Consider the following 26,328-nt stretch of genomic DNA (forward strand, 5'->3'; position numbering starts at 1 on the left):
GCATCCCTGTTTTTAATTGCTCTCAGGTGTTCACCTATTCTGTCCTTAAGTCTACGCACTGTTTTGCCCACATAAAAAGCAGGGCAGGTGACACAGGAAGCCATATATACCAACATAGTGGTATTGCAGCTGCACCTGCCCGGGCATGCCAAAGTGTGACTATATCCATGTATTGCCACTTAGGATCCATCAATAATGTAGCGACAAAATCTGCATGCCCCACATTTAAACATCAAGGATTTAAGCCATTTATGGTTGTTATTTTCTAACATATTCTTGATGTTTTTTCCCCTACTAAAAACAACCTTGGGTTGGGTTCCTAATATATGCTTGCTATGTTCATCAAAGCAAAGCTCCCATGTTTTTGTAAGTGCATCAATAAGGGGTGGGATCAATGCATTGTATTTCAACACAAATACATCAGAGTTATTCCTTTTGTTAACTCTTGTTGTGTTTATACCCAATGTCAAAATAGGTACAAAAGACACGGATCTTTTTTTGCACAACCTCACGCTTAGTACCCAGAAGAAGTTTTAATGGGTATCCTCTTTCCAGGAAACATCTCCACCAAGTTGAACATTTCCTGTTGGAAGGCTACATTGTCACTAACCAACCTTGACAGCCTCACCATCTGCCCCTTAACAATACTTTTCCTCTGGTGGTAAGGGTGGCAGCTGTCAAAGTGTAAAAGGGAATTAGAATGTGTTTTTTTCCGATGTATGTTGTTGTGCAGTCCTGTGTCTGTGTTCGTCAAATGAATATCCAAGAAATCTATTTCAGAAGCATACCAAGAGTATGTAAATTGGAGAAAAGTAGTAGTGCAATTTAAATACTCAACAAAGCTTTTAGCTTCCTTTCCACAGGATCAAAATATCATCCAGGAAGCGATTATATAGCAAAATCTTGTCTATAAAACCAGTGGGAAAAATAAACAATTCTTCCCAATGTGACAACACTAAATTGGTGTATACAGGGGCACATTTAGTGTCCATAGCTACCCCCGCAACCTGATAAAACAATTCACCCTCAAAACTGATGTAATTATTCTTCAGAACAATTTCCATAAGTTCAAGCAATGCATTGATTTTGGTTTTGTCAATGTTGTCACTCATGAGCAAAGCCTCTCTAAAATAAGCCAACCCAGTGTCATGTGGGATGATTGTAAACAAACTGGCTACATCGATGGTGAGGAAAGTGTGTGTGTGTCTTTTTCGGCTTTTCCCGGTTAGGGGTCGCCACAGCGGAACTCCGGTCCGCTAATGATTGGCAGTAGATTTTTACGTACTGGCTTGCTGGGCCTAACGCACAACCTTCAACAAAGGAACGCCCATTCATGCATGTCGCCACACAGAAGACGCTCTATTGATTGGAAATATGAACCCGCCTCAAATGCTCCAAACAATGTCATGAGTCTCTTAGTATATGCTCAATGCCAGAGACCACACACTTGGACCCTACATCCGCAAAGACTGCCAAAGGTTCCGTCTTTGAACCCCTGGCTGCCACAATAGGTCTAAATGGCGGGTTGTTGACATCTTTGTGGATTTTGGGAATCCCAAAGATGACAGGGACAATGGGATGTGTCACCGTCAAAAGCTTGATTTCATTTTCATCAAACATTCCCTGATATAATGCATCGGATAGATCTAGATCCACACCCGTGTAGGCCCTGTTGACTTCACATCTGGAGACCCTCTTGTATGTTGTGGTGTCATTAAGGATATCGTGCATGCTAGATACGTAATCAATGTGGCTCATAATCACAACACCCCCCCCATCCTTGTCCGGCTTCATGATTCATACTTCTTTATTTTTGGCCAGGTCAATCAAAATTTGTCTCTCATCATAACTAAGATTAGACTGATTTTCCTAAATTCCCTTTCACATATTCTTTCAAATAATATAACATCCCTGCTATTTGATGGGATGAACAAACTTTTCTCTTCAAAGTTGGATTACTATTTGTAACTGTGGAATTGTTTTCAAAGAAATACATCCTTAGATTCAATTGTCTGGCATACAATCTTAGACTAGTAAGGATGTCAGCCACATCTAACCTGAAGTTTGGAACAAATGTAGTTCCTTTACTAAGTAATTTAAAGTGTGACCCCTTAATTTCAAGGTTACTAAAGTTGTAAATGTTGAAACCATTGTTAGTTCTCACATCACATACCATTCCCTCAGAACAGTCACTAAAGTCAACCAACACACCTTCACCAATATTGTTCAAGGAACTAAAATCCAATGTATTAGACAAAAAAACAAAACTGGTTAATGTCCATTGTTCATTGGATATTGGTGTCTCCTGTTGTAAAAATTCCTGTGTTGGTTGTGTCCACTGTGTTGGTTCCACGACCCCCCATCCCTTTTGTTCCTTATCCTTTCCGACCTCCTGGGTGGAGGTGGCTGGTCTAACAAAACATCTCTGTTGTTATAATTAATGTCATCATTGATACCTTCATTACTGAAGAGACCGTTAGTGTAGTTATCGTTGTTATAGTTTGGATCACCTGTATCAAAATGACTTTCACTATGAGTGACCCTAGCGTCCCCTAACGGGTAAACACAATTGTTCTTATACTCTGCTTGGTCCCTAGCTAATTTTTTTACATTTAACTTTAGAATTGTTTTTAACAAAGTCATCCAGGTTTTTCAACAGTTTTTTATAGTTCTCCGAGTACTCCATAAACAACAAATAAATGACAATGTTAGCATTTAGACAAGTTATTTCCTTTTCCAAATCAGCTAACTTGCTTTGATTGTTCTGGATTATAATTCCCAAAAGTTCAAATCCAGTTCTATTGAAGAGCTCGGCAAGTGCACCATATGCGCCAGTGTCCTTTTCAATCCCAAACGGCGACTTCCAAATCCTCAAACCTTTAGCCACTTGCTTAAGCACATAGGATTTACTGAGGAATGCGTTATCCAGTTGTAAGGCTCTGAATTTTTTACAGATGCCTTCGAAATGATTGAGATGTTTATTCAATGTAGGCCTATCGTCCAGCCTCACAACAGGCTCTGAAAAGTTAAGCTCCAGCATACGGAGCCATTCTTTGATATCACAACCTCGCTGTAATTCCCAAAAGGTTCCCGCATTGGGTGAGTTGGCTTCTTCCAATACCGGTGAGTGCAAGGTGAAAAGTTCAGCTTGCGTGCTAGTAAGCATGGGAATAGAATGTACACCGGCGTCTTTCCAAGTGAGTAGTGCAGTTAATCTCTGCACTGAAGAGGTAAGTTCCACAATGTCTTTTCCAGTGACTCTGAAGAAGCCACTTTGCTGGCGAAAGTGCTTAGTCACTGGATTGGATTTTATTCTTCATTAAAGTTGTTGTGACCTGACCGGCTGTTGGGATTTTTTGTTGCACTTCTTGGTTCGTTGACCGTTGGGTTGTGTGTTTTGGTTGTGTATAATTTCAGGATATATTGACAGCTGAGTGTAGCCAATATTTTAGTGTGCTTCTAATATATTTAAAGCAAGCCTTGTCATGAATCCAAAATGTAAACTAATGGCAGAAGTGCCTTCGTGCAGGGTTCAGCTCTTGACAGTGGAGCTGGGAGGTATAATCCTTAACTGCCAATCCACCATGCTAACCAAATGGTCACTGTGTTTTTCTAAACCATGTAATATAAATGATGTTTGAGTTGTATATCACCTCAGTAAGGATATCAGTGCGAGATAATTTCACTACAAGATGCAGTTTTCTGCACACTAACATAACACTGTACCATGGTACCTCTCATTACTGGAATACCCCATTGATCAAGTACTGCTTGATATGTAGGTTAAATGTCTCTGTGGCCAAAATCAACAGCAGTGGGCCAAGAAGCATCTCTGCTGGGTCTCCCTAGAAAGGGGTCAAGCCTGCAAGATTTATTATTGTGATGACCTGAGCATAAAGTAAATTGAGTAAAACTATCACTGGCTCTCGATGCCAAACCTCGTAAGGTACTTGTACTTCCACAATAAGGAGTCAAAGGCCTTATTATAATCAATAAACAGTGCTGCCAGTGGGGTAGGAGAATTTCTAATTCCTTATTGCTCATTGAAAAACAAGCAAACCATTTATGGTTTAGCAGGCCTGCCTTTATAAAGACTTGTTGATCGTGCTTCATAAGCTTTGGCAAGAACTTTTCTAGCTTTCCCTCAAAGAACCAAGCAAAAATGTTTGCTTCTGAAGGAGGAAACAAAATAGGCCAGGACTTGTAGACAGTAGCTTTCGTTCCTGTCCTTCGCAATGACATACTGTTATTTGAACATTTGCTGCTGAGTATACTCACACAACTTTACTACATTTGTCGTAAGGACCACTGGGGCTCAAACTTTAAGGTTTGGGGAATACAAACTGGTACATTGTCAGGTCCCAGAAAATGATTGTTTATAAACATTGTGCAGTGACACCAAAACAGAAACTGCAGGCTGGCCATCCCAGTTGTCTACTTAGAACATGTGAGAATGGGTACTCTTGCAGCTTTTTCACAGTTGCTTTGGTCAGTTGCATTTTAAAGAAGATAGCATTTGTTATTGCTGACTGTATGGAGTAAGCCGTAACCTCTTTAAAGTTCTGTTTCATTTATCATAACTAAAAGTGATGCACTTAGCTAACCACTTTGCAAAAATCTATTTAATACCTTAACAACGTTATGTGTGGATTTATACTGTGCTTTCAAGTTGAGTTGCCATCTAGAAACTTAGCTCTGTCATTCAATGGGTAAGAGTCATTACTTCCTGTTAGAGCATAAACTATTGCCACATATTTCTGCTATGTATTTATGATCTACCAGTAATCAATTTGGCTTTCAATACAGCAAAGTAATTGCTTTATCTTACATGCAAGGGAGTTTGTTCCAGAAGCAGGGCATACTTTAGGATAAGTATCTATTACACCAGCAGGTATTATTAATGTGGCAGTGCAAGCTTTGGCATCTAGCGTGGATGTTAGTGGTACTGATGGATTATGGGGAGGTCATTATAGGGAAATGGCTTTTAGTCTTTCAGAATAAGTTGGGCAGCAGTGCCACTAATTGTCTTGGTTAAATATCCAAGTTAAATGCCTAGTGAGGTACATGCTGTAGGGTATGTTATGCTCAATGGTGGACATTAAAAGGGAAGAAAAATGTGAGAGGGTGACATCTCTGGTTCTAGAAGAGAAACCTTTAAGAGGAAAGTGAGATAGGCTGTCCTAACCATGACTGATATATGGTGGTTGAAGGAGACTTCAGTATCTACACAGGCACCCAGCTCCCAAATGACTAAGACAGGGAAATTTAATGTTTTTCAGAAGTAGCTATACTGTGTTTCTTAGCATTCAGGGTAAGCTCAAGATTGATGCATCAGTCATGCCCTTCTTGGAAAATCTAATAGTCCTTGGGAAGTACAGCTACACCCATTTTGCATTTGTCAGCAAACTTTTAACCAGATGGATACTTAGGTGAAAGCAATTTTTACACAAGGTCATTAAAAGAGTAGACAACCCTATGCCTTCTATCTTCACATTAAAGTAGTAGCTGTCAAAGGGTAGGGGGCCCAGGGCTAAACACCTGGAAAACAAATAGTGGCATTCCTTGGTTGTGAAGAACCCCCAACCGTAATTTTCAAATTCTGTTGACGAGCCAGTTAGCTGTTCAGCAGACTACATAGACTAATGTTAAGTTTGAGTGTGTGATATAGCAGCTTGAGAGATGGCATCAGAAGCTTTTACTAGCTCAAGGCACACAGTTTTGACAGCTTGACCTTCACCCAGACCCTCAGTAATCTTTTCAAGGAAGTCACCTTGATTGAGTAGACATGACCTACCTTTCACAAAATCAAACTAGTTTGAGTCAAGGAACTGGAGCTTACCAATATCATTTTTGAATGAGTTGGCAAATTCTTATTCTATAGCCTTATAGATGATTTTGCTTAGGCCAACAGTTACTATATATTTGTAGAATGGGACATGCTGGTGTATTGGTATTACAATTACACAATAATCCACACATGTGGGTGGGTATATCAGCATTTACCCATGGTTGATGTGGCTTGATCACAACTGTGAGGGTAGAGTAATTAAGCAAAGCCACATGTGGGTAAATCCTTATATACCCACTGTGATGATGGGGGATAGTGCCAGCTGTGTCAGAGAGAGTAGGGCAGTGCATGTGTAACATATGCCAGCATAGCTAGCTGGAGTTTTGTAAAGAATTGTGTAATTTGAATATCAAAATAATTTCTACAGATGTTTGCATTAAAAATGTATTTGTAAAGTCTCTTGTGTTAAAATGTATCAACAGTGGGTCCTGCTTGACAGAAAAGAAATATACATGTATGTCAGACTGTATTGTAACTGATGAAATGATATGTTAATAGAGGATGCTGGAAGGGAAAGGGTTTAGCTTACCTTGAGAAAAATGGCCTGAAATTAAATGACTTTGTTTAGACCATAAAGATTTTATCTTACAAGTCTGAATGCAGCCAGAGACGCAATATCTGTGAAAAGACTGGGGTCCTGCTCTATTTTCCTTAGTGGTGAACTAATTGCTACCCTGGGGTGCCAGTCAATGGCTGGTTAATCTCTACAGAAAGGATGAAAGGGTTGGATTGTTTTACAGTCTTCAGATGCCGGAATACATCTTAGCAGGGTTCTGGGTGTGTATTGTGACAAATCTGTGCTAGATCCTGGCTCAATTTTCAGTGAGGGTGTAGTGTGGGAAACACAGAATCAGGTAACCAGATGTGATGTCATGCTGTAGCCAGCACTGAAACTGTATTTAGATATTTGTGTGGGATATGACAGATAACACTCTGCGCTCTGTTTTGTAACTAACAAAGACACTCTCCCACTTCATCTTACCTTGCTTTAGTAAGTAATTTTAGGGAATAGTAATTCTTCAGTCAGTTAGGAAGATAGAGAGAGACTAGTTAAATATTGTTTTTCTGTATCTATCAGAATTTTTCCATCTGTGTTATTTTTTATATATCCTGTGAATTGAAACACTGGTGATTTTAACTAGATATTAAGTATTTTCATGTTTTCCATTTTATTATTTATGATTTATATGTAAACCTTTCACTGTGGCTGATGTTTTAGAAAATATTTTAACCATTGAAAGCAATTACATTTATCTGGTGACATTGTGCCTTCATGCTCTTATTACATTTATCTGGTGACATTGTGCCTTCATGCTCTTAAAGTCTTGCCACTTGCTCAAACATTGCAATTTGTATAAGTATTAATTTTACTAAGAGTGATTGGATACCCTGGTAAGAGCCTTAAAGTAGCTGGCTGATGGCAGTGAATCTACCTTATAATCTAGGTAGAGGTGGTATAGCTGGTAAATCTGTGCCAGCCTTTGCCAGGGGTGTGTGTGTGTGAGCTAATTGGAACAGGGACACAGAGCACTAGTTTCTGCAGAGAGAAAGGTAGAGTATTACTTGGGGCCTGGAGAGGAAAATCCAGCCACAGGATTGGAGTGTGCTGTGTATGCTCTTAAGCAAAATGGTGCTTCATGCAGAGAGCTGCATCAGAAAATACTGCGTGTATCCATTTTTGTTCTAAGCGAATGTTCCCCACCAGTGTCAGTGGTGAGGATTGTGGCTCCTTGATTAATGGCCCAGAGGAGTGACGTCACACCCACAAACACGAGTGGATTATTACTGTTATACAATGACATTATTTAAGAAAGAAATTACTTACCTTTCTTAAATAATGTCTTTGTATAAGGGCTTTGCAGTGTTCCTCCATGCTCTTCCTTGTTTGATGTACTGCACATGCATATGGGATTTATGTTCTCATGCACAGTACTGCAGTGCAAGAGAAGCAACGGAGAAAAGAGAAGAAAATCTGTCCATTGCTGTTTTTTTGTTTCTAGCTGACATACTCAATGCAAGAAATCTGGACAAAGCCCATCATAAAAGGGGGACAAAAGAGCAAACATAAGGACATATTTTAAACATTGCTCTTATGAACTTAAAAAGTTGCTGGAATAAGATGTGTTAGTATGCATTTTTGGAAGGATGTGAAGACTGAACCTGAAATGTCTGTCATTATTTAACAACTTCAGTCCCCAGTGGCTTGGCAGAAAAATACATTTTTTATGAGGAACAGACCAAAACTGTGAGACAAAAATCTGGACATTTGATATATATTGAGTACCAAAATTTTAGGAGGGACTCTGCAGAAAAATGAGGACCATGAGGTAAATGTCTGTTTCTTTAATTTTGCAGAACATACTTGATTTTCTTTTATTTTGCTCTGTCCCTTAAGCATATACCAATAAAAAGTCTGGCCATTCAATGTACTTCAATGGGATGGACGTTTTTCTGTTGGTATATGTTCGATTTACAGTCGGCATCCTGGTTGGGCCATCCAGTCTGAGTGCTTGGCTTTGAGTAGTAATGAACCATTATTGTATAAATGGCCATTATCCACCTCTCAGGGACATAACTAAAGGTGAGACTTACAGTGAACAAATTAAGGAATGGGCAGTCCAGGTGGTGTTTGATGGTACAATAAGGAGACCACTGGGAGTGTTGTCATGACCCATAAAGCAAGGACTTTCTGCTGCAGAAATGGCATGCATAACTTATTTGAGATTTTGGGGGGGGGGGTACAGTAAAAGGAATAGGTGAAGTGACGTTAAACCTGAATTTATCTGCTAGAATACTGATAGTGGCCTTGAAATCGGAGTAATGGATCCCTTTAGCATATAGTTCAATTCAGCACTGCATATTATTTCTGTGGTTGCTGTTATAACTCAAAAAAGGCTTCATGGGTGTCATCATGGCAGTGACAACCTGTAGTTCATATTCAACTTTATATTTCCTGATGGTGTTTTGAGATCTTACCTGATTTAATTCTCTTTTATCCTGAAAACTTTTTGTTGATGACTAGAAGCTTATTATTGCTATTATTATTATTATTATGAAGTTTGTTAATGTTAACATTTCACCATGCTTTTGTCAGATAAGGACGGATGCTTCAATGCAGGTATTAAGAAGAGAATACAATGTAGGTGCATCAGTACAAGGGGAGTTGCATCATTTAGGATTGTTTACTATGCCAATGAATAGTAAGACGTTGGTTTTGAGAAAATCCCTTTATAGAATGGGAATCTTATGGGAGAAAATTATTTTTTTTAAGGAGAAAATCACAGATGATTGGCCAGAGTTGACCAGGGAAGGAGTGACAAGAGAGGTAGACCAAACTAATGCTGTATTAGTAAGGCCAAGGTCTTGAAAGTTAAAAATCCCTGGTAGGAAAGGGGGCATGTCAATAAAGTGAGTCTGCATTAAGAAAGTAAAGAAATCTTTGAGTGGATTTTTGTTAGTTTTTGAAACTGTCAAGTTGATGAAAGAAGGTGCAGTTAATCTCCCAAAAATATAGTTTTATGTCTGAGATAAAGCTTTTTGATTACAAAGCAGGTATTCGTGCGTGTTCCATGGAGGACATTGATGGGGTTCTTCAAGTTAGCAATGAAGGGACAGTTAGATTTTTTTTAAGAGTCATTTCCTCAACAAGTTTCTGATTTATGTCATGCAGGTTTTGACATGAGGAAATAGTTTATAATATGGATACTCCCCCATTTCCTGAACCGTGGTAAAGAGTGTGTGTTTTCAGTGCACTGGAGCCATGCTTCAGTAAGTGCTCAAATATGCACGTCTTTGAGGTCCAGGAAAACCTCAAGTGTAGGCATTTTATCATTTAAGTTTCTAGTATTTAGACAGAGGCATAGCTCAGGTGGGGCAAAGGAGATAGCCACCCTGGGTACAAGGTGTCAAGAGGAGTAGTCAGCAGTACTGGAATTTAATTTCTGGTCTGAAGTGTTTCAGTGCTTCATTTGTACCAAAATACAGAAATGAATGTCAAATTTGCATAAGCAGTAGGGGCTGAAATACTCTTCCATCTGTGGTATTTCACTGTAGCAAGTCGCTTTGTTGCATATGCTCTATACAGTTTAAAGGTCCTTTTTTTGGTCCTCAATTCAAAAAAGGACTTTTTCTCTCCTCCTCTTCTTAGAGTTGTGGGGCGCTAGATCAGAAGACTGTACCAGATGCTAGCTACAGCTCTGCATTCAGAAGCACTTCCTTATGTTGTTTTGCATAAGAATTTCTTATGTGGGAATGGCCCTTAATTGATACTTACCTAAAAAAGTTACAGTAGTAGCAAAAGCTTTGTCCAATTACAAGAGCTTTGGACCAAGAAATGCTGACCATCTCTTGGGGTCAGCCATCTCTTCCTAGACAGACATACACTAGCTCCTCCAGAATGAAATCAGTTAACCAAATAGTTGTTGAAACCAGTTATTTTGTCCTTATATTTAGGTATCATTCATGGTGAGTGCATTATGCTTCTCACTGGTGATTTTCTTTCCCTGGAGATATGAGTTGTGATGTCCATAGTCTCTCTCCATCTTCCTTAAGAGTGGGTTGCCTGAAGATCATTCAAACAACCACAACAGCATATTCATTACCAGGACATGGGCCTCTGTCAAAGAGGATTTAAGTTATTAAAACATAATGAAGTCTTTGATGTTCTTGCCTTAAATTTTTTCTGTGTGACCTTTTTACTTGCCGTTTTTGATTCTAGCACCAAAGGCACTTTTATACAGTTACCCTCCTCCGTTTAGCCTCAGGAATGCAGTCATTGTACTCAACAATGGAATCATACAGGAAAAAGACACTGCTAGGATATGTACTAGACCTGGATTTCCCTTTCATAACTGATATACTGCTAATCTGTCTCTATGGTTTAGTACTTTCAATGTAGTACCCGAGTTTGTCTGTGTAAATCTGCTGCATGTAAATTCCATTGCTATCATTCAGCTGCTTAGGAACGATGATCTTCTTAAATTGACTGTTTCAATTAAACTTCATACACCACCATTATGCATGAAGAAATTAAATTAAAAACATTGAGTTCTTGTACAAAACTGTATGGGGTTGTATACATATTATTACTTAAAAGTGCCGAGTTCTTTCGGGCTGCTGTGACTTTAAAGTATTTTCCATGATAAATAATGGATAGCTACTGAACTAACAGGCTCAAAATGGGATCAGGTTTAGTTTCTCTTATAAGCAAAGCTGAAGCCTGAAGCAAAGGCTACAGGATATTTTAGGAGTCTCAGATGAAGAATCCATTTAAAATTTTACAGGACCGTGATAATCTGTGGATTTATAAAAATATTCAGGCAGTGTGGCAGTTAGTGCAATAGACTAATTCCCTCGACCTCCATTTATCTACTGTGTGGCACTGAGCAAACCCCTTTATCAGAGTTTGTTCTTGGGATATCTCTGAAAAGATATTTGTGCTCAGTGGACTTATCCAGTTAGAAAATAAATAAGAGAAAATATGTCAGACTATAATTATAATGTAGTAAGACTGTGCAGAGTTTGAGGTGCTGAACTGGAAGATAAATCTATTGGCTCTTTGCCCACAAATGAGAAAAGCTGGTCCATTTCAATAGGTGTGATTTTTTAGGTGGTAAGTCTTTTAGCTTCCTTCAAAATATCAACTTGAGATGTTAGGTTGAGTGACTTAAGGTTTAGATACAGGACAGAGGCGGCACTGGTATTCTTAGTAGCAGAGACCTTTCATATTACTACTGCATTTAATGATGACTGATATTTATCTATTCTTACTGAAAAGCTGGAAATTGTGTACCTTGGCAGGCACCAACAGAGACGGCTCTGTCCCTGATAAAAAGATGTTCCTTAAAAGCACTGTGTTGCTTTCACTTAGAAGCATAAATGGTGATATATGGAAACTATGACATTTGAAAATAAGCAGTTTAATTCTCTTATTGTATTTGCCTTCCCTTTTAAATGCAAGCATCCAAATTTTCATCACTTTGTTCTTATTTTCATTTTTAGGGAAAGGTTGAAGTTGAAATTGGTAAGGAAGGCCTGAGATTTGAGAATGGTGCCTTCAGTTATTATGGAGTTCCAGCAATCGTAACTAGCTTGTCGTCAGGTAAATTATTTTTGTGATCAAGACAGTACCTGCTGTCAGTTTGTCCTCAGCTTATGTACACAGACAATGGAATAATTACCCACCTAATTTCACTTACTACTGTCTATACTGAAATTTAAGATGGAGAGAGAGGAGTATTTTTTTTTCCTTTAAGCAAGGTATATAGTATCGTATTTGGGGTATGAAAATCAGCTGTGTTTCTTTCAAAATAAAAACAAAGGTGTTAACGTTGATACTAAACTTTAAACACTGTTCACAATATCAAACTCCACGATTAGGTTGTTGTACACTAGAAATACATTATCCAGTGAAGTTATAGCACCTCTTCTTCATCTTCTCACCATCTAATAATTTCAGCACTGCCTCACTCACCTTGTAAATTCTTGATGTTCAAAGCATACTTGTAAAAATATAAAAAAATGTGTAATTTTATCATTTGCAACTTGGTTAACTTATGTCTATGCTTGTATTTATGTACAATATCATTTTTAGTCAGTGTGGAAAATGTTTGTATTAATTCTGTTGACTTTTTGCCATTGTTGTAGAGATTGTGATTGAAAAAGGTTTCCATACCAACCCCCCCCCCCCCACACACACACACACAAAATTAATAAAGAATAAATGGGCAGTAACCAGAATATTGTCTTACATAGGTACACTGTACAAGCAAAAGTCAGAGTTGTGGTAATTTAAAATATTTTGTGTGTGTGTGTGCGTCCATTGCTTAGATTCAACCAAACTTTCCTTATGACTAACATTAGAAACCAAACTATTTGTCTTGCTGACAGAAAACACAGGTGTAATTAATTTTGAAAGAGAAGTACAATAACTTGTATGTAGTCTGTTAGTAAATGTGCTTTCAGACAAATAGCAACCAGACTCGTTCAGAGTCTTTCATTTGGGATCTTTTCATGATGTTAATTGTTTAATATAAGGACAAATTTTAGAGAAAAAACGTTGCATTTTAAAGGCAGATTTGTTACATAAAAGCATTTACAAATTGGAGAAGAAGGCAGCCTGAAAAATTGTGTTTTTTAAACTCCACTGCCAATCATGAGCGGACAGGTGCTATGGCAACCCCTAACCGGGAAAAGCCGAAAGAAGAAGAAGTAAAGCTATGAAAACCAGGTTAAAAGCTATAAATATATTTCTTAACAAAAAATGTTTCATATATTAGAGAAAATGGAAGCTATACAGTTTACAAAATGTCACAAAGGCAAGGAACTCAAAGCAAAGTTACATGTTACTAGAGAACTCTGGCCTAGAAAAATAAGAACCTTACACAGAGGGAACTAGAAACACAGAAATGCTTCTGTCCACTTCTGGCATTAGTGCTGACATACCCTTTGAAGGATTCTAGTACAGGGAGATGCTGCAAGTAAAGTTGGAAGGAATTTATCAGTATTCTGACAAAGGGAGAAAAAGTGGATCTGCATGTATGTCTCTTGAGAGCGTGTATACACTTAAGAAATATTAACTCTGTCACACAGATCATTTCATATGGATGGGAAATCTCCAGAATAGAGAGGCAGAGGTGGACTGTGAAAAACAGTAACTTCCTTTATGGTTGGCACAGAATAATTACCACCACTTTCTTGTGCGTTATCAACAGTGGAATACCAACCTCGTGTATTGGGTAGAAGCAATGTTGGATAAGAGTGAATTATTTATGATGCAAATGAAAAGATAGCAGTGGAATGTCTTTTTTTTAATCTTAGCCCAGCTGACTTAACAGTATACTGCAGCTACCCTGAAACTACTCATTTTCTGACCTACTGTTTTGTGCGGTCAGAACTAATGCTGTTTTTCAGGATTGTGGAATGGTACTTGTCCTAAAGCTCTCATTAATAAGCATTCTTAAAAGGCTGTTAAGTCCCAACCATTGCCTTAACTGCAAGGTATAGGGCGTACATTTTGGGAGTTAGTTACTTTACATCTGCTGACTCATACATTTGTTTGTTAGCTTTTTAAAAGTTGACGAGGGTAGAGGTTTAAAAACTAACTCATCATGAAAATATAGGACCTGGGAGTGCTAGAGTTGGTAACTGCAATGTTACCACTTGTTAAGACAATCATTTGGTTATTATGTACACCAAGATGATTGACTGTGGAGATATTTGGTGTTGCAGTTGCGTTCCAGAAAGTAAATATTTTTTTTGGTTTTCTGCAGGGTGGAGAAGTAATACCATTTTCCTGTTATAGTGAGGGGGCTTCAGCAATGTTTTATAGTATTAAAGTACAGTGATTTACTGGTTTGCTTCTGAGGTAACCTTGCAAACCTTGGTCCCTTTTCAGGCATCATTTCAGTAATATTTGCTGTCAAGTTAAACACTGAATACTTTTAAAACTCAGCACTAAAGCAGAAGTTTCAGGAGGGGAGCAGTCAGCTTTACTCAGCTCTTCAAAATGTATGAATTTGAAAGTCTGGGGGCTATTAAGAAAAGCTTAGTGCATATGCAAAATACTAATTACCCCAAACCAATTTTTCACCTAATTACATGCAGTGTGCATAGCTCTGTATCCCAAATGCATGTTTTACATTCAAGAACAAATAAGTGTTTTTGAGTTGAAGCTCTAGCCAGCTTAAACGCAGTACGTGAAACTAGGTATAAAAAAAAAAAAAAAATCCAGCTTGTGTATTTAGTGCTTTACTGACAAACTGTAAATACTTCCCCTTGTTTCTTTCTGTACTCGTCTTAAATCACGGATGATGTACAAATGTTGAGTCAGCTAAGGTTACTGAGCGGTGCTTCATTAGGATGTTACTCTCCTAATGAAGAATGTGATTTGTCAAGGAATGGAATCAGCTTTCTGGCTAGATGTCCAAGTGATTTGAAGATCCCTGGATGTCATGTCCTAAATGCTGAGGACAAACAAGCCACCAGCAATAAAGGAGAGAGTAACCTCTGCATTCCTTAGTTCTTTTTTGTCACCAGATTGAACAGCTACCCATCTCACTTTTTGATTTTTTTGATTAATCTGTCACAACCATGGCCAATCAGCAGCATGTTAACTTTATCTGTTGTTACTGCTGTTACAGCATGATTATTTCAGATTAGTTACTTACTTAGCTGTCCACTTTAACATTTTTTTTTTAGTTTCTGATAGTGTCCCCCAGAAAGAAATTCCCAGTTAATGTTCATGTATGAGTAAGAGTCTTCCTAAAGTGGATTGCTTACATTGTTTATTAATTTAGGAAAGGTCTGTGCAATATATACTTGTGATCACTGTAAGTCTTTTAACAAAGAGTTTATTGAAATGAGCCAAGAATCTAAGAACTTCATAAAGCACTGCAAGCCTCTTGCCTTACTGGAAGGTGACATCTGCTATGTCAGCAGGAGAACCCTTACTGAAATAAAGCTCACCTTGTTACCCTAGGGAAAATGTAAAGAGGTAAAAGGAGTTTCTAAAAAATGCATAATGGGCATAGAAAATACAAAAAAAGTACATTGGACAGTGATGCAGAGTTTGTGGCTAGTCTCCAATTAGTGAGGTTCATGCATGGTTTCTTCAGCTTACAAGTTCAAATAATTTCAAAAGCAGTTCTGTTAAGAACCTAGTAGTTACCTTGTGAATATATGTGCTGAAGTCCGACACTCAGGCCTTTGGTTAAAATATTAAAGTGATGAAGAGTTTCCCCATCTGGGATGTTTGTTACAAGTCAGACAGTGACAAAGACTGAGGGCTTTATCTGAAAAGTCCCTATGTCTTGCTCACCCTGGTGTGGCAGAGTTTACTATTGTGCTGGGACCATATGAAGGGTGGATGTCAGTTTAGTGACTATCCGGAGACTTTCCCAAATTGTATATTGTATTGCAGAAGGGTGCCATATTGTCATATGTCGGAGTTCCACATGCCAGTGAACCAAATATCAGTCATACTGATACTCAGAAAAAGGGGGTTCACTCAAAACTTTAACCAAATTTGTAGAGGGGTACCCTGGGCACTGATATGGGTCCTTCTATAATGTGGATGAGGAAGAAAGGATAAAAAGACCCCTGATCCTCTCTCACTGCTTTCACTTAGAGGAGCTAAGGAGGATCTATCATACTTAGATCAGATTCTTACCCTTCCTGGCTTGGGCACTGACAAAGATTCAGTATCTTTTGACTTCCTGTCAGGATGTCACTTTTAGGGACACACTCCACCTCCTCAGGTAGTAACACTTTAATGGGAAGGGAAGTAGGGAAAGTCTCCTTAAAAAAAAAGCGATGCTTTTAACTTTTGATAGCTGAAAACCCAAGCCTTCCAATATTTTCCTAATCCTTGAGGCCTGTTTGGAACAAGATTTCCAGCAATGAGCCCAAACTCAAGCCCCAACCCCCTCCCCAAAATAAATAACAGGTTCTACTGGGTGCAGTGTTTACCTTGTTGCAGATTCTGTAAATTCTTAGCATGACTGAGGAGGTTTCAGTATGTGCCAATTCTGAATTACTTCTCCAACTGCCAGGGAGAGTAGGATTTGATAGGTTTGGTGCGAAGGTATAGTTTTCTGCCATTTTTAAGTATAAGGGCAGTTAATTAGCAAATTTGCAGAATTCAGTAGCAAGTGATATTCTTAAACAGACTGAGCCAGTATAAGGTGTATTTGGTGTAACCTTTAATGACAAGATAAATAAACTCAATCTGACCACAGAAAAGTGGGCAAAGTATATGAAGGGTGGGTATGATGCAGAAGATGCTTCTTCAGGGCTGCTGTTTAAGTCTGTGATCAAGAGATGTGTTTTGACCACAGCTGTCTTTGATGTCAGAGGTCAATTCTTCAGTGCCCTCTTGGTTAAGAATATCCTCTTTGGAATACCCACTCAGAATGCATTTAATAACAAGGCCAGAAGAAAAGAGGAATGATGCAGCCTGTCAAAGAGTTGTTTCATCATCATATATTGAGATACGCAATTCATTACAATGCCTTAGCTATTTCTAGGAATCAAACTAAGCAAGAATTATACAGGTACAACATAATCTATTTCAGAAAAGTGGCAATCTTGGCTGGAGAAAAAGGCTTATGCCTCTAGCCTCAGAAGCAGAGGTCTAGGGATAGGGCCTGACATCACTCAGTACCAGGTGGGTCCATTGTTATAGCTTTGACACTACAGAATCTTTTGAATTATGGAACATGGGGCAAATAAAAGTATGCAATACCAAATGTAATGGCTTAGAAAATTTGTTGACATGATGCAGTTGCACAGAGGATCTCGGTCACCACAGTCCCATCAGTCAGTGGACTCCCTAGTATCTGGCAGTTGTCAGTTTTCAGTACCAAACAATGCTTGACTCCTTCACTAGTTAGCAAGATACGTCTCTGGCAGAATCGCAGAGCCTGTCCCATCACATTTGTAACATTTTACTTTGCAGTAATTATTACAGGGTCCGAATGGCAAGATGAAAAGTCAGCAAGGAAAGGAGAGCAGTAGTGCTGAAATTGAATTCATCCTCAAATCTTGATGAGTACCTTCATGAGCTGGACCCTGTTTTTACAAAATCTCACCAAACCGACACTGATATATAAACTGTATTTATATAGCATATATCATGGACAGAAGTAGGTTAAAAACTAAAAAAGATAGCTGGGTGCACAAGACCCAGGATGAAAAAGTGTCCAATTGTGGTAGGCACACTGATGCCAGAACTGGAAAAGATTACAGTGTAGAATCCTCAAAATACTGAAACATTCCTACAAAGAGGCTAGGCCCAGGGGAGGATGCCCCCCCTGTTGTAGAAGGAAGTAGCAGTCCACAAAACACACAAAAACTGATACGTCAAAGAAGAGTCATAAAGAGAATAAGAAAGAAATTATGTATTGTTACTAATATGCAAAAAGCCCAGAATTTCCAGACACAGGATATACAAAATGATTGAGAAAGAAATTAGAGGAAAAATACTTCCGCAAGAAAAACTGTCAGAAGCTTCATATGAAAACGTGTGTTCACTCATGCAACAGATTTGTGAAAAACTGTATATAGATCAAGAAACCTTGGCCTGTTTGGAAAAAGAAGCATCTGAGGAAGTGCAAAAATATAAACAGCAAAATCAAGAGATATTTGAAAAGTATAAAAAAGAAATATAGACATGGGAAAGGAGAGATTTGATATGGTGCAATATTTATGCAAAGGAGAAAGCTAAATTAATCACTGTGAAGAAAGCAGCCCCAAAGATATTCAGAGAGAAATACAGGCAAAGGCATCCAGATATGGAAAATTTCACAATAAAAAAATAACATTGCAAAGATGGAATGTAGAAAAGAAGATTAGTAAAGCAGAATTTAAAAAAAAAATAGAAGTTGAAGTTCTGGAGTGCCTGCGAAGTGAAGGATTTGGTGTAGAAGGTCTAGCACAGGTTACATCACAGCAGAATGGAGTGAGTCCCCAAAGTAAAGAGAAACCAGTTTGGGTTCGTGCAGGGCCAATCTTGTCTCCTGAACCTGATTGACTACTTTGAATCAGTCTCCAGAACTGTCGACAAGGGTAAGTCGGTCCACAAAGCCTATCTGGACCTTGCCAAGGCCTTCGACACCATCCCCCACTCTGGAATCATAGATAAACTTACTAAGCTGGGCATTAATCCCTACGTCACTCGATGGGTTGCCAACTGGCTTACTGACAGAATCCACACTGTAAAAGTAGCCGACTCCAAATCCATCTCCAGACAAATGACAAGTGAAGTACCTCAGGGTTTAGTCCTGGGACCGCTCCTGTTTGGCATCTACTTCTCTGAAGTACAGGCCAATACTAAGGGACTCTGGCTAACAAAGTTCGCAGATGACTGCAAACTGGGAGCCATTACTGAATCCCCAAATTATGTGGATATTCTACAAAAAGGCCTTACAGAAACAGATGTTTGGTGCCAGAGCCATGGGCTCAAGCTCATTGCCAAGAAATGTATGGTTATCCCCTTTGGGAAAAAACATGTACCCGTGAATTACCACATAGGTGGCAGTACACTAAACACCGAAAGTAAGATAAGAGACTTAGGGACACAGATGGACAGTGGTCTCACCTTCGATAACCACATCACCACAACAGTCAGGAAATCCTTCTGTGTGGTACACCTCATCACTAAGGGCTTTTCATCCAGACAAAAAGGAGGTCATTGTCCCACTGTACTCATCCCTCATTAGACCCATTATAGAATACAATGCCCCGTTTGGTATGTACCTCTCAAGACATCTGCAACAAGTGGAAAGGCTGCAGAAATACCTCACTAAAAGAACCACAGGCCTAAAGCAGATGCCCTATGCTGACCGTTTAAAAAAAACACCAGCTATGCTCTGTGGCATATCGTCATTTAGAGGTGATCTCTGCTTAACATACAAGGCCATGTCAAACACAGAGCTGTTGGACATGCTACACTTAAAGAAGAAATCCTAATCCCGCAGAGTCGCACGCTCCAGGGATCTAAACCTTGTCATCACAATGAACAAAACATGCTGGAGGGATAGGTTCCTGAACTAGAGACTCCCCAGACTCTGGAATAGACTGCCCATACATGTCAAACTGAGCACCTCTTTGGCCCTCTTCAAAAGGAGCCTTAACAATTGGATGGGAGACCCCAGGGATCACGTCAGTCGCCCTGCTAAACAGGGGTCCAGGGAAGTAAATATTGTGGGAAGAAATAGCCAGGGAATTGTTATGGCTAGTCTTGTATAGGCCCCAGGGCCGATAGCCTAGTACCACCCTATGAATCATGAAACATCTGAAGACATTTGGACACGGGAAAGAAAGAGATTTAATATGTTGTAATATTTATGCAAAGGAGAAAGCAAAACTAACCAATACAAAAAGAGCAGCACCAAAGATATTTTAAGAGAAATACAGGCAAAGGAATCCAGACATGGATAACTTCACAATACAAAAAAATAAGAAGACAAAGAGGAAAAGTAGAAAAGGAGATTAGTAATGGAGAAGTTAAAGAAATAGAAACTGAGGTCATGGAGTACATGCAAAGTGAAGGATTCAGTGTAGAAAATCTAATTCAGAAAGCACCACAACAGGATAGAGTAATGGATATCCAAATTAAGGGGAAATCAGTGGAACAGGAAGCAATTGGTCAAGTGCCATATGAAGATAATTTGGAGCCTTCCACAGGCAACCAGTTTAAACATTCACTTGAAACTAAACAACAAGAGATGGAACAGGAAACTGTGGAAACTCTGATGCAGTCAGTGTTGAGGAGTGATAGGCCAGTGAGTTCCAATATGATAGAACAATGGATGGCACGGGATGAAGTTGAAGAGAATGTGCCACAGGAAGATGCTATAGAATCTTCTATAGAATGCCTGCAGGAATTGGAAAACAAGGGATGTGCCCTTAGTTTGAAAGAAAATGAGCTAAGAGAGGAGTTGCTTGATTTAATAGACATAGACAGATATATCAAGATCAATGAAAGAAATAGGCTGCAGAGGGTTAATAAAACCCTAGAAGTTTGATAAAACAAATGAACACAGTCATTAGGACTGTTCATAGAGATCCATGTGATATAACAGAAGTAAACAGGATATATTACTGTGCACCTAAATTAATAACTGATAAAGGTCTACCACAAGAATACTGGGTAGTGAGGTAAAGGAAAGGGAGAAATTGAATACCATCATGGAAATATTGAATAGAGAAAAGTATAAAGCAGTTAAAACAAGAAGTGTCACTGTTAGAAGATTATAGAAGAGGGAATAGATCAACAAAAATACTAAGAAAAATAGATGTGATAAAAGCAATGCGCAGTATTAGAACAGACCAGGATCTGTCATGCACTGTTGCAAATAAACTAAAAATTTCAGCACAGGTGGAAAGACTTAGAAGGAACGAAAATAAATATAAAGGAAAAGTACAAAATAAGCAATTTATTGATGATCCAAAAAGTTTTATAGAGAATTAGGAAATAAGGTAAAAGGAATTAAAAGACTGCCAAAAAAGAAGAAATAGATACATTTTGGAGGAGTATCTAAGAAGATCCTGTGGAACATAAAGATGCTAAATGGATAGAAAAAGTTAAGGAAAGAAGAGGTTCAAAGGTACAGGGTATGAAATGGGATGAAGTAACAGCCAGAGAGGTTGAAACAAAGTTAAGAAAAGCCTCTAATTGGAAAACCCTAGGCCCAGATGCAGTACCTAACTTCTGGTTAAAAGTATTAACATCTTTGCACGAAGATTTAGCTACCAGTAAGAACTATTTATATGCACACCCCGAACAGACACCAACCTGGTTAACAGGAAAAACAATGCTCCTACTTAAGAGCGAACCTGCAAGCTACCCTAAAAATTATAGTCCAATAACTTGCCTTCCGACGACGTATAAACTATACACTGGAATTGATGCTGGCCAAGTTTATGGTCATTTAGAAGAAAACACAATTATGGCAGTAGAACAAAAAGGGCAACAAAAGAAAGTCATATGCAACAAAGGATCATTTGTTGTTAAAGAAAGTCATAGTGGAGAACTGTAAAAAGGGGAAGAATCTAAGTATGGCATGGATTGACTACAAAAAAGTATTTGATAGTATCCCGCATTCATGGATAAAAGAGTGCTTAAAAATTTATAAGATACACCCTACACTGATAGACTATATTACAGTGACCATGAAACAGTTGCAATTAAGCCACGATAAAGGACAAATTATCATCCCAGGGATAAAAATTCAAAGGGGGATATTCCAGGGTGACACTCTGTCATCGATGCTATTCTGCCTTGCCCTTAACCCATTAAGCTGTCTACTTAACAACTTAGGCCATGGCTATAATTTGGCTCATAGAAAACAACAAAGTGTAAAGACCTCTCATCTTCTCTTTGTCAATGATTTAAAACTGTATAGCTCATCAGATGAGGAACTGAAAGTACAACTGCAAGTTGTCAAAACATTTTCAGATGATTTAAGAATGTCATTTGGTCTTGGTAAATGTTCAAAAGTAACCTTTAAAGCAAGAAAACTGCAACATCAGGAAAACATCAGTTTGGGACAAGAATGTGATATAAAAGGACTTGAGCAAGAGGGAGTGTATAAATACTTGGGACTTGATGAAGGATCAACAATAAAATACGAACAAATGCTAATAAAACTTAGTAAGGAATATTTCAAAAGACTTAAATTAATCCTGAAAAGAGCACTGACATCTAGGAACAAAATTCAAACTATAAGCCGATTTGCTCTTCCTGTCCTAACTTATAGTTTTGGAGTGACTGACTGGCCGCAAAACGTGGTGGATAGATTAGATAGGAAAACAAGAAGGATGCTTCATGCTCACCAAATGATTTATAAATATCAGTGCATACCAAAATTATATATTCTCCATTCTGAAGGAGAGACGAGCCTCCTTGAAACTAATTATATGTATAGATCTGCAATCGTGGGACTCCACACATATCTGCTGACCTCACAAGACCTAAATATAGTGAAAGTTTTGAAACATGAGGAGAATAAATCTAAGATGACTTCTCTGCTTAATTTAGCAGAAGCATATCGGCATCAAGCAGGAATGGAAATTAAACCAGAAGTGGATAAAAATCAGGCAGCAACTGAATGTGCCAAAAAAAAAAGAAAAAATATAAGGTGAGGGACCAGATAAGAAGGCAAGAAATGTGGAAAAAGCAAAAATATAGCTGCAAGTATAGAAAACTCCTGGAAGAACCTCATGTTGATCAGGAACAAACACAGGAATTGTTAAGGAGAGGTGAATTCAAACCAAGAGATAAAAGGTTAATAATGCCAGCCTAAGATGGTGGGCTATGTACACGTTGGTTTACAAAGTCCATTGAACATGTGGGAGAAACAGACAAATGTAGGTTTTGTAAAACCAAATTGGAAACAGTTGCACACCTTGTTGCAGGTTGTGACATACTAATGGCAGAAGGACTGTATACTGAAAGGCATAATAATGTGGCAAGATTGTTGCACTGGGATTGTGCAAACATTATGGTATTGAAGCGGCTGAAAAACACTGGAAACATGAGCCACAAAGCATCATAGAAAATTATGAAGTTTATATCACTTGGGACCACCCATTACCAACAGTTCAAAAGATAGATGCTAGAAAGCCGGATATAGTGGTTCAAGAAAAGAAAACAACAGTATCATTGATCATTGAAATCACCACACCCGGTGACCACAGTGTCTTGCATACAGGGAGAGACAGTCATAAAATATCAGGATCTGCAGGCAGGAAAGAGAGCAATGTGGAAGAAAGACACCCAGGCAGTTCCAATAGTAGTAGGAGCAACGGGTCTTATAAAAAATAATCTACAATCATATTTAGATATGTTACCATTCTGTGTAACATCGTACAAATTGCAGGAGTCATCATTACTGGGCACATTGCGGTTGCTCCGAAGAGCACTTTTGGCTGACATCAAAGACTGAAACAATACTAATTTCATGAACTTTAATCATACTTTGACTTAGGAATGGGGTCCATTCCAGTCATGGTATTAGAAACCCAAAAGACTTGGCGAAATTAAAAAGAGCGAAACCAAGTTACTGGTTGATTAAATGATCTGTGCTTACAGAACATCTGATGAAAAGCTGTAGCCTGGTATAATTTTGGAAGATTCAGAATAATCCACTGAATTGCTTTCTGCTGTTTTTTCTGCACAGTGCAAAGCAGTCATTATATGCACTTTCCTCCTTGGTGATCAAAAACAGATCAGTTCCAATGCTTTTACATTTCTAAAGTCAAAGCCTCAAAATCCTAGTCTCACAAATGTGATGAAGCATTATTTAGTCACTTGAACAGAGACACTATCTTACATTCCATTTTTAACACCATGTTTGCACAGGAAAATAAGTGCTGTCCTTTTGATTTAATATGTCCTATGAATTATGTGCTGTTTTCTAACAGGAATTATAAAATCAGTAGCTTTTTTCCATTCATAAAAGAGTACCAGAGACAACTACTTTGTTTTGGTAAGCATTGTTTGAGCTATGAATCATGAGGAAGTGATTGCCATAGGGTTTGGGTGAGTGCAGAGAAGCAGTGGCTAGTAGAGGTTAGTCTGATAGGAGAGGTTTATAGGGAGGGATCAGATATCGATTAGCTTCTTAGGTTATAGGTTTGAGTGGCAGTAAAACATTTGGGGGAGAGAGAGGGGGAAGGCGTGTCAAGTTTGAATATTTTGAAGAGTAAAACCAACTTTGCAGGATTAAAGAGACAGTTGGTGCCAAGCTTTGGTCATTAACCTCAGTAGTTTGTTCTAAATTTGAGCCTAAACCAGTTCAGAAATCTCTGTTGGGGAAAAATATAAAACTTAAGTATTAAAGTAATTCAAGGCATCTGTTTCATTTAACAAAAATATAATATAATATAAAACTTCAGTATTAAAGTAATTCAAAGCATCCATTTCAACTTAACTATTTTTATCATCAAAAGTTCATGCAGGGCAAATGAGTGCTGATTAAACATTTTATTGTTCTGTTCTTTTATACTCCTCTATTTGTACTTTTACAATCAGTACCAATCATTGTGAGATTTGTGATCTTACAAATGCAATTGGGAAAAAATATAGGGTCTCACCATCAGTGTATTAAAGTGGAAGTATGATTCTCATAGGTTGGTGTCTGTTTATTTGCATCCCTATAGATGTAGGACTTCAGCCAATACAAGTTTTTTCTTTCTTTTTTTTTACTTTTCATTAAATGAATGAATGAAAGGAGTCATCTAACTGGGCAAAATCTCCTCCAGAGCAAGCCCATTGGTTTGGTTAAAACATGCCACTGATAGGATGCTGGAAGAAAACTGGTGGCTAGTCAGGAAAATGCTGTGTTGGTGGGTGTGTGGGGCTGGGTGGGTCTCAGACATCAAGGATCCTTATTGGTTGACTAGGAATAGTCAATCATCACTACAAACGGGACTGACGGTTCTGTGACTTCGAGGAGTGTGGTCTGGAGGACCCTTGTTAGTCAAGAAATATGAAACAAAAAAAGCTGGAATTAAATGTAATTTGATAGGGTGGACAAAGGGGCACTGTCCTCCCTGTCCACTTTAAATATGATAGACGTATGGGTGTGGGGGGGGGGGGCATCAGCCTATAGGAGCTGGTGGGTTGGACAGGCAGTGACGTCCATGTGTCAACATAGGATGGAAAGGTTAGCACCAAAAAACTTGGCCAGTCTTGTCAGAAAACAGGAGCCAGTGGGAATTATTCCATGTTGATTGGGTTGTGTCTTATTGGAAGAGGTCAGCCCACTGCCCAAATGATGGTGGAATAGTAACTGGCTAGGAGGATGGGCCCACAAAAAATGTGGTTTGCCTGTCATGTCTGAATAGGAGCTGGTGGGAATGGTTTCTTAAACCCTGATTGGGTGAAAATCAAGGACCAGGAGTAGCTAGCACCATGAGGGGAGTTGTTGGACACCTCCAGGTAGTGTCTCAATAAAATCATTGCTCAATGTATCTTGCCACAATTAGTTCCAATCACATCACCTGAAGGGGAAATTATTTAGAGGGAGAGACAGTCACATGCATCAAGTTGAATCCCGCGCATGAAAAAAACATGCATGACAAAACATGTCAAAAACATTTGAACTACTTTGTAAATCATGGCTATTAAACCATTATTAAAAATATCTTAGAGGCTTTAGGGTGTTCTAAGACAAGCCATTAAAAATTTGGTTGGATCTGTGCTATAACTGTGCCATAGGGATTAGTGTAATCCAGTGATCAAATAAGAATTACAAGTCAAGGAACTCAAAGAAAATTGTAAAAAACTAACTATGGTGAGTGGCCCTACTTCCTGCTCCCATCATAGACGTGGTGAAAAAGTGGGGGTTCTCATTAGCTCAAGGTTATTAGTTTCAGAGAGGGATGGAGGGTCAGAGTAGTTTGATTAGAAGCCTGGCTGTGTCTGTCCATGGGAATCAAAAAAGTCGGTGTTGTGACAGAGGGAAGGTATGAATATTAACCAAAAAATTCAGTCTATTGTAAATGGCAAGAAAAAAGCATTCCAAGTCATTAACCAGGGCATATCAGGAACCTTTTCAGTTCTTAGCTTCCTTAAATCCAGATCCTTTCCTTCCATTCTCAGAGTGAGACTGAGTACTAGAATTTTAAAAGGGTGAGAATACCAGACAATAGGGTGAAACCAGTAAACGTGCAAGTACCACTACTCACTCCAGATGTCTGCAAAAGGTCATAAGCTATTAGAACCAGGATTAAAGGCTATGATTAAAATGGAAAAACATATAAACCAAAAAATGTAACCCAAACAGGAAACCCAACATCCCTGTATCACTAAATACAAGCTTTTCCTAGCGATGTATGTCTGAACAATCAGTAGTGTTCCTGATGAAAATGTTTCATAGGAGCAGCACTTTCACTGGAGCTTCATCAGATTTACCTGCCTGTGTAAAGCCACATAAACCAGAAAAATATATAAAAACTTTTACCAGAAATATTAA

At 38.5% G+C, this 26,328-nt stretch overlaps 1 protein-coding gene across 1 annotated transcript in view; it reads left to right on the forward strand.

The window, feature by feature from the left end:
• Positions 1-26,328, forward strand: part of CNNM1 (cyclin and CBS domain divalent metal cation transport mediator 1) — a 580,179-nt gene that overhangs the window by 217,478 nt on the left and 336,373 nt on the right. Inside the window, exon 5 of the mRNA XM_044056831.1 lies at positions 11,849-11,948. Within this exon, the coding sequence (XP_043912766.1) occupies positions 11,849-11,948 (100 nt within the window). The remainder of the gene's footprint in view (positions 1-11,848; positions 11,949-26,328) is intronic.

Source organism: Protopterus annectens, chromosome 14.part0 (assembly GCF_019279795.1).
Source record: "Protopterus annectens isolate FY-2018-M chromosome 14.part0, PAN1.0, whole genome shotgun sequence".
Classification (NCBI taxonomy): domain Eukaryota; kingdom Metazoa; phylum Chordata; order Ceratodontiformes; family Protopteridae; genus Protopterus; species Protopterus annectens.